The 9265-nt window shown below is 40.3% G+C and overlaps 1 protein-coding gene across 1 annotated transcript; it reads left to right on the top strand.

Annotated features, from left to right (window-relative positions):
* Window positions 1-397: 397 nt before the first annotated feature.
* On the top strand, window positions 398-7419 carry LOC143825441 (vomeronasal type-2 receptor 26-like). The gene is made up of 5 exons (XM_077313472.1): window positions 398-567; window positions 2218-2509; window positions 3647-3874; window positions 4172-4298; window positions 6518-7419. Exons 1-5 carry the CDS (start codon window positions 398-400, stop codon window positions 7417-7419), a joined length of 1719 nt encoding a protein of 572 aa, XP_077169587.1.
* The last annotated feature ends 1846 nt before the right edge of the window (window positions 7420-9265 follow it).

The following is a 9265-nucleotide window of genomic DNA, read 5'->3' as shown; positions in this document are numbered from 1 at the left end:
TCACATCTGCTTCTTGCACAACCAAACACTTCTTTTTCAAATTACGTTTGAAAGAGCAGATCAGTTTCAGGCATAGTTCTTGGAGAAAGCTCTTTTAGAGTGAGTCTGGGCAATGGAACAACCAGTTCGCCAAGAGAAGGAGAATGTGAGAAGGCACAATGAGGAATGGAAGGGAGAGGGGAGTATCCATTCACTGAACCTTCCGCTGAGATTTTCTTATAGGTTCAGCTACCTCAAGCACACCGGCTGATGCATTTGCTGATCTACGAAATGTCAGAAGAATATAAATGCTAAGAATACATCACACTCAAGCAGACATCTGGGAATGGAGGGAAAATAGTTCACGAGGAAGATAATGGTTCTGCTGCTGCTTTTATTCCTGTGTCCCGCTGTATGCATGAAGCATCCTATTCAATGCACCACAACTGTTGACTTTCTTCCTATTCCTCATGCGTTTTATCAGCCTGGAGACCTGGTTGTGGGTGAGATTGTTTCTCAAGTCTTCTATATATATGCGACTCCGTCCTTCAAAGAGGAGCCAACACAGTTGTTTGTTTCTGAACCAATGTAAGCCATCACTTCCTACTGATTTTCTCATTTATCATTTTCACTAAATCCTCCATGTGTATGATATTGGTAAAAAAGAAGGGAAGTGTGGGTTTTGTCTTGCAGACACAAAATCTATCATTTGGTGCCTAGAAGACAGCAAAAAGAGCAGTGGAGAGAAGGAGAAAGGGGGATATGAGTCTCTCTCCCCTTGGCATGTACTTTGGCTCATATACACCATTATGGTTTTGGTGGCAGAGTGCTGCCTGGAGAGAGTGGTTGAGGTATAAAAACTGAAGAAAAAAAGCCCTCTTTTATTCAGGGAAAAGGAGGACCGGAACATGGACTAAGATTGCAGGAAAGGAAATGGAGTTAGAAAGGAGATAAATTGACCAGTGTTCCAACCCTCAGCATCTCAGTATGAGGTTTGGTAAGTGAAATTTGACCTTGGTAGTTGATTTGGAGGGCAGATCAGGACATGTAGCATCAATTGGAAAGCTCCCTGGGCCATAAATGAAAGAGTCATGAATAGGCCGTCATTCATTCATTTTCATTGTAGATGGATGTTATATCTCTCCCTCACAGTCTTTGTATCAGCGGGGCCATATAACAGAAATATTTAAACACACACATTTTTGTCCTAGCAAGAATACAAAAGGGGAACTGACAGTGGTCATCAGATTTGCTGCCAAATGATAATTATCTTTATTTCATCGTGCCAAGAACAAAGACAGAGATCCCTTGAAATTTAATTCATTCAAATTATTTACATGAAAATATAAAAAAATAGGGAAGGTCGAGATCAGATTATGTTCATCTGTAACAATCCCAAAGCATTTTACTGACATATAACATATGAAAATATATTTCTCATTTCAGTTGCTCCTATTTATCGGATAAGAAAAGCAGTCCCTGAAATATTATCACTCAGTATTGCTGCATAGTTCAGTCTTTCCAATGCATAGCTATGATGTAAGCCAATAAAACCTACTGCTACATATTCATGATTCCATTGTACATGCACAAACCATCAAAAAAAAATTTTTCTCTTGGCTGTGATATAAACATTATCACTTTTAAAGACCAAGCCTCTGTTCAATACAGAATTATAAAGAATCATTCTGAAAGTATACGGACCAAGGGGTCAAGCCCTATGAAGATAGATTGAGGGACTTGGGAATGTTCAGCCTGGAGAAAAGGAGGTTGAGAGGGGACATGATAGCCCTCTTTAAGGATTTGAAAGGTTGTCACTTGGAGGAGGGCAGGATGCTGTTTCTGTTGGCTGCAGAGGAGAGGACACGCAGTAATGGGTTTAAACTTCAAGTACAACGATATAGGCTAGATATCAGGAAAAAAAATGTCACAGTCAGAGTAGTTCAGCAGTGGAATAGGCTGCCTAAGGAGGTGGTGAACTCCTCCTCACTGGCAGTCTTCAAGCAAAGGTTGGATGCACACTTTTCTTGGATGCTTTAGGAAGCTTTGGGCTGATCCTGCGTTGAGCAGGGGGTTGGACTAGATGGCCTGTATGGCCCCTTCCAACTCTATGATTCTATGATTCTATAGAGGCATAGTGTGATGAACTACATCTTTGTTGGAAGGAGGGATACCAATATGGAGAACCAATGGAAGACAGATTTGTATTACTCAGTTTCCATCTATACCTCTTTATAGATCAGTACCAAAGAACTACCAGCACATCCTGGCCATGGTTTCTGCGGTCAAGGAGATCAATGGGAATCCCAACATCTTACCAAACATCACTTTGGGCTTCCACATTCTCAACAGCTACTATCTGGCAAGGATGACCTATAAAGCCACCCTGAGCGCTCTTTCTTCTCAGCACAAGTTTCTCCCCAATTTCAAGTGTGATAAACAGAGCAATCAGATTGCAGTTATTGGAGGACTGAATTCAGAAATGTCTGCCAATATGGCCACCATAGTCACCATTTACAAGATACCACAGGTAGGCCAGCCATAGAGGGTTAGTTTGGAAATGCCATGCTTTTAACACATGTTTGAATGGTTTGCTTCCTTTAAAATTGAAAAAAAAATGTATACTTTTTTCCAGCTGGCTTATGGATCATTCATATCAGCACACAGTAATGAACTACCAGTTTCTTCTATGTATCAGATGGTCCCAAATGAAGCCACTCAGTATATGGGAGTTATCCGATTATTTCGCCACTTCAGATGGACATGGATTGTGCTCTTCGTTGTAAATGATGACAATGGGGACAGGTTCTTACAGATCATGGTGCCAATGCTTTCCGAAAATGGCATCTGTTTTGATTTCACTGTTAGAGTAATAAAACAGACATATTTCCAAGAGGTGATGGATGTCCTTATAAAGCAGATAGATAATCTAGGTGTTCTCAGTCAAACCAAAGCCAATGTATATTTTGTATATGGGGAAAACTCATCCATGTTCGTTTTGCGAGTGATGTTGTTTTTAGGAACATTTTTTTCATTTCCTCCCCTGCATAAGGTGTGGATTGTCACATGCCACTGGGATTTTGAATCAATGTCTGTCCAAAGGGCTTGGGATGTAGACACCTTCCATGGTGCCCTATCCCTTGCTGTTCACTCCAGTCAGCCACCAGGATTCAAAACATTTCTGCAGTCCATAAGCCCCTCCTGGGCAAAAGGGGATGGTTTTATTGAGAAAGTTTGGGAGCAGGCATTTGGCTGTTCATTGAATCCAGATGTTCATGGGGACAGCAAGAGAATGTGCACTGGGGAGGAGAAGCTGGATTCTCTTCCTCTTGTTTTTTTTGAAATGAGCATGACCGGCCATAGTTATAATGTCTACAATGCTGTTTATGCAGTGGCACACACTTTGCATGCCTTTTTCATACTCGGATCACAGCACAGAACAAGAGAGAAAGGGAAGAATTTTGACTTCAGTAATGTGCTACCCTGGCAGGTAATTGCTTCCCAAACTGTACATCACAAAGACACCATGCTTTTTTCCACATCAGACTTCAATTTTTATGACGTTTTAAATATTTGTACTGCATGAATCCATGCCCAGATTTTCAAACAGTTTTCCAGACATCTACACAGGGGCGGAAAACATGTATTTTGTTTTTTTCTCAATCAGATTAATCTTTATTTACGGAGCATCACATTCAACAACAGTGCTGGTGAAACAATACATTTTAATGAAAATGGGGAACTGAAAGTTGGTTTTGATGTTACAAACTGGGTCACTTTCCCAAATGGCTCCTTCATTAGACTGAAAGTTGGAAGACTCGATCCTTGGGCTTCTCCAGGTGAAGAACTGATCATTCATGACGATCAAATTGTTTGGCACAGAACATTTAACCAGGTGGGATATCTTCATGTAGAGACAATAAATTGTTGTTTGCATTTTTTCTGCAATTAAACCATGGAATGAGGTCAAAGTCAAGTTTTATCTCCAAGGGATGGATCTCCGTAGAGTTTTTATTCAAAGTACCCCATTCATCTGCATCTATCTATGGGTCTCAGTTTTCCCTTCTTTCTTCTCCATGACCCATTAGGCATGGCGGGGGGGGGAATAACACACAAGAGAGTTCTCCATGGTTAATATCTGAGGTTCTCATTGGATATGTGGGTGCCAATCTCACTTCCTGTTTATGCACAGGTTCTACCACTCTCTGTGTGCAATGACCACTGCTTTCCTGGCAGCAGCCGACAAAAGAAGGAGGGAAAGGAATTTTGCTGCTATGACTGCGTTCCATGTTCAGATGGGATGATCTCTGAGCAGATAGGTAGGAAACAAAATGAACAGATATGCCGATGATCAGCAGTTTCATATATAACTAGACCCAATATGAGTTCAGGGCCCATGCTATACATGATCTCTCATGTCGGAGCATAATGTTGTCTGCTTTTCTGGATGATTAATAAGATTCCCAAACTTTATCTAAACAGAAAAATAATCCAGGATTATCCAGCAATAGAATTGTCCTCCCCATGGTACAGATATGCTGATATAGTTTTATTCCCAAAAGGTTCGGATTAGGTTTCAACAAATAAGATGCAATACCAAAATACAAAACTATTTTCCAAGTACCACTTCTTTTATAGGTGGGGGGCATGTCTGAAAATGTAATTTCAGTTAATGAGAGTTGACATTGATGGATTTATGCAGGGAAGCCAGCTGAAATTTGGATGCATCCTCAGGCTTCAACCATAGGCCCTTCAGTTTCCTTCTTAATATTGGCAAGGTCTTGCTTTATCTTTCCCACCTTTCTGTTTGTATCCACAATTATTAATTATATATATTAGACCTATCTCACTCCTTAATGTAGATTATTAAATATTTACTTCAATGATTGCCCAAAGATCTCTTAAGGCATATACAGATAATGTATTGATCAATTTAGAAGATCCAGAAGAAAGCATTCAGTATAGCATCTGGCGTAAAATTTAACAAGTTTAAAATCATTGTAAAAAATATCCTGATAAAAGATCAAAAGCTCTTGGAATAAAAATCAGGTTTTCAAATAGTCAGTAAAGTAAAATACCTGGAGTTATAATAACTAAGTCAAATTTAACACTTTTTCAAAATAATTATGAGAAGGTTTGTAAAAAAATAAAAGAATATATAAACAGGTGAAAGCATCGGAATTAATCTCCGCTAGGGAGAATCTCAGTAAATAATGGAAATACCTTACGCCAAATTATGTTTCTTTTTCAAAATATACCTATTATACATTCAGATAAATTATTGACTTGTTGGCAAAAGGAATTAGCAGAATATATCTGGCAGGGTTGAAAAGCAAAAATTAAAATGAAAACACTATGCAATTCTCGAAAAAGAGGAGATCTTAAAGTTCCCAATTTAAAACTTTATTTTGAAGCAGTGACCCTCACCTGGTTGAAGAATGGATACTACTAAAAAACCACAGATTGTTGACATTAGAAGGGAAAGGGGCCATTTATAGCCTGCCTACATGTGGTATGGTAAAGGAAAAATAAACAAACAGTTTGGTCATCATTTGATTCTCAGGCTGGCACTAGTGCCAAATAACATGTGACTCACTGGAATGGTGTTAACATGGCCACAGCCTTTTTATTCCGTCCAACCCATAACAGAGGGTTGGCCCAATTTGGGGCAATTGGGAGGAAGCCCATATCCCACAGCCATCCGGCTGCACACAACTCAGAGCCCAGAATCACCCTGGGACCACCTTTTCCCAGCCAGGAGGGTCAGCCCCTTGCCTCTGGGGCTCTCCACGTGGGAAGCAACCTTACCAGGAGCCAACTGACTCCCATCTCATTTGGCTCCTTTGGTTGCTTGTCTTTGAGCACCTGGCTACCCAGCTGGATCAGCCATGCTCTTACCTGCCAGTACCTTAATGAGACCTCAGGGAGTCCAGTAAACATTCTGGCTCCCTGCCAAATGAGCTCCTTCTTGTGCTCCCTAATCCGCAGCTGTGAGAAAAATGTTGAACAGTAGAATTAGCAACCCCAACCATAACCACTGCCATAAACCCAGCTTGCTGGGGGGTAAAATGGTAATGACTGGGGAAGGCACTGGCAAGGCCACCCTGTATTGAGTCTGCCATGAAAACACTGGAGGGCGTTACCCCAAGGGTCAGACATGACTCGGTGCTTGCACAGGGGATACCTTTACCTTTAATTAACACAGTGAAGACAACTTTTTGTTCAGTTATGTTGAGTTAACAGCCAAAACATAATATTGGGGCTTGCTGTGTGGTAAAAATGTATAACATGATGTGCACTTACTCTGGTGCAAGAAGACTGTGATCCATACAACAAAGATGAATTTTAATACAGGAAGGTCTCCTAGTCCAGCAAACATGACCAGATTCATCAGGAATGTCCAACTTTTAATTTTTTCCCCAAACAGCAGACAAATCTTGAAATAACAAAACAATCTTCTCTCTCTCTCTCTCTCTCTCTCTCTCTCTCTCTCTCTCTCTCTCTCTCTCTCTCTCTCTCTCTCTCTCTCTCATTCCAGACATGGGCAGTTGTGCCATTTGTCCACAAGATCACTATTCAAATTACAACAAAAACAAATGTGTTCCAAAGGATATAAGCTATCTTTCATATGAAGAACCCATTGGTTTCATCTTAGCAATATTGGCTATTTCTTCCTCCCTGGTCACAGCTTTAATACTTGGAACATTTGTCAAGCACCAGGATACCCCCATAGTCAGAGCCAATAACCGAAGTCTGACCTATCTTCTTCTCATCTCCATTGCTCATTGCTTCCTCTCAGCCTTGTTCTTCATTGGGCAGCCTGGAAAAGTGACCTGCCTTCTCCGACAAACAAGTTTTGGCATCATATTCTCGGTGGCTATTTCGAGTATACTGGCCAAAACAATCACAGTTGTTCTGGTCTTTCTGGCTAATAAACCATCCTCTAAACTAAGGCCATTGGTGGGGAAAAGACAGGCTTATACTCTTGTCCTTTCTTGCTCCCTTGTTCAAGTAGGCATTTGTGTTCTTTGGATCAGTACTTCCTCTCCTTTCCCAGATAAGGACCTGCATTCACTGAAGGAGACAATCATACTGGAATGCAATGAGGGCTCAGCTGCCATGTTTTTCTGTGTCCTGGGCTACATGGGCTTCCTAGCTGCAGTCAGCTTCATAGTGGCTTTCTTAGCCAGGAAGTTGCCTGACAGTTTCAATGAGGCCAAGTTTATCACTTTCAGCATGTTGCTCTTTTGCAGTGTTTGGCTGTCTTTTATTCCAAGCTACCTGAGCACCAAAGGGAAATCCATGGTGGCTGTGGAGATCTTCTCCATCTTAATCTCCAGTGCCGGCTTACTTGGTTTCATTTTTCTTCCCAAATGCTATATCATTATCCTGAGGCCTGAACTAAACAACAGAAAGCTTCTTGTAAAAAAGAAATATTGATAAAGTATTCCCTGGGACAATTTCCTGGGACTATTATTCATTATTAAATCCTCAAGGCAAACTTAAACATAAAAACTGGTATTTCATTACCATGATTTTCCTGAATGATAGCATATAGCCAGAGTTCTTAGACATTATCAAAGATGTTTCCACTGCAACCCCAACCATTGTATTTTCCCACATTTTGGTCCTTAATGTGACCACAGCAAGAATCATTTAATTTTTCTTTGATTCTCTGAATTTACCCAGCAATGGAATTTCTCTCCTCCAACTTGATCCTTTCAGGAGAATAGGAGATGCAATCACTGCTTGAAAAGTCCCCAAAGAAAGCATTTTACTGAAAGAGTTGTACTACATTTTGCGTGCTTAGAATAGTCCATATACAGCTCCAACTTTATGGAAATAACTCCCCACTGCAGCATTTTTTGGATAGGGAAAGGGGCCAGGGAAGAAAAAGTGTCTTTTGCTTCCAATGTGCCATCCTTCCTAAGGAAAATTAACTTATATGGCCTCTAAACAACATTCTTGAGTAAGATGTGTGTTTACGGATCACAGCCACCAGGTGGGACCTGGGGATCCCCTAGAACTATAGCTTAAGTCCAGACTATAGCCGTCAATAACCCTGGAGAAGATGGCTGCATAGACAGTGGGCTGTATGGAATTATTCATTTATTTATTTTATGATTTTATACTTCGACTCTCAAAATATCTCAAGATGGTTTACGAATAAAACAATAGTTCAATAAAAACCCCATAAAAACAACCGTTAGCACAAAACCAGATGGCGATTACTACCCTAAAAGATTTTAAACACCCCACCCCTCATTCCTTGGTTCAGCCTGAGGTCCAAGTTTTCTTCTGATGGGAATGGGGAACCAGATCTAAGCTATCAGGGGGATCTTCTGATGTAAACATTGAGACCCCACCCATTTATGAAAAAGATGTCAATCATATATGATATCATATTAAACTAGACCCAATATAAGATCATGGCCCATGCAATCCATGATCTGTAGTGTCTGGGCATCATCTTTTCTCGTTGTTTGCTTTTCTGGTTGATTAATAAGATTCCTTGCCCTTCATCTGAACAGACAAATCATCCAGGATAATCAAGTAAAGAAATTTTCCTTCCCATAGTATACATATGCTGATTTTATTTCATGTCATTTATTATATTTTGGGCTGCTCTTCCACAAAGGCTCAGGGAGGAATGGAGATTATGCCGCCTTTTTGTATGTTTTATGGTATTAAGGGATTGTGATGGGTTTTATTGGGGGGTTTATTAGTTTCTTTGTAACCCTCCATGAGTCCACAGAGAGTGGTGGGATATAAGTCAAAGTAATAAATAAAATATATAAATAATAAATGTATTACACAATTTATTTATTTTTTACAAAACTTTTTACAGTTTTCTGAATTACAAAAAGAAAAAAAATAGTACAAAAAATAGTACAAAAACAGTACAAAAATAGTACAAAACACTTCTTAAAGGGAGGGGGATGTATGGAAATGCAAATTCCTTTCATGAAGGTTGACATTCATGGATTTTTGCAGGGAAACTAGCTGAAATTTGGAAGTACCATACAGTCTCAACCGTAGTCCCACAAAACTGCTCTGTTTTTCTAAGCCTGTGTAATTGCTTATGCTCCCTCAGATCCCTGATCTCACCAGGCAGAGAGGTTTTCCAGGGCATTGGAATGATTTAGACATAAGAACCCTCCATCAGAACAGTATAAGCTCCCCTGTCATTGCTCTCCCGTCACTTGATGTGAGGATACTGTTGAAGTGGCCTCGTAATGGGCCTGCATGTGTCCTGTCTAGGAGAGTCCAGCCTCCACCAATCCCC

Source organism: Paroedura picta, chromosome 16, assembly GCF_049243985.1.
Source record: "Paroedura picta isolate Pp20150507F chromosome 16, Ppicta_v3.0, whole genome shotgun sequence".
Lineage (NCBI taxonomy): Eukaryota > Metazoa > Chordata > Lepidosauria > Squamata > Gekkonidae > Paroedura > Paroedura picta.
Note: the sequence above shows the minus strand (reverse complement) of the source record. Positions and strands in the feature narration are given on the sequence as shown.

Coding starts and splice junctions, on each gene's coding strand:
- LOC143825441 (XM_077313472.1), top strand. CDS start 398: ATGAAGCATCCTATTCAATGCACCACAACTGTTGACTTTCTTCCTATT. Junction 568..2,217: donor TTGTTTGTTTCTGAACCAAT/GTAAGCCATCAC, acceptor ACCTCTTTATAG/ATCAGTACCAAAGAACTACC. Junction 3,875..4,171: donor GGCACAGAACATTTAACCAG/GTGGGATATCTT, acceptor GTTTATGCACAG/GTTCTACCACTCTCTGTGTG.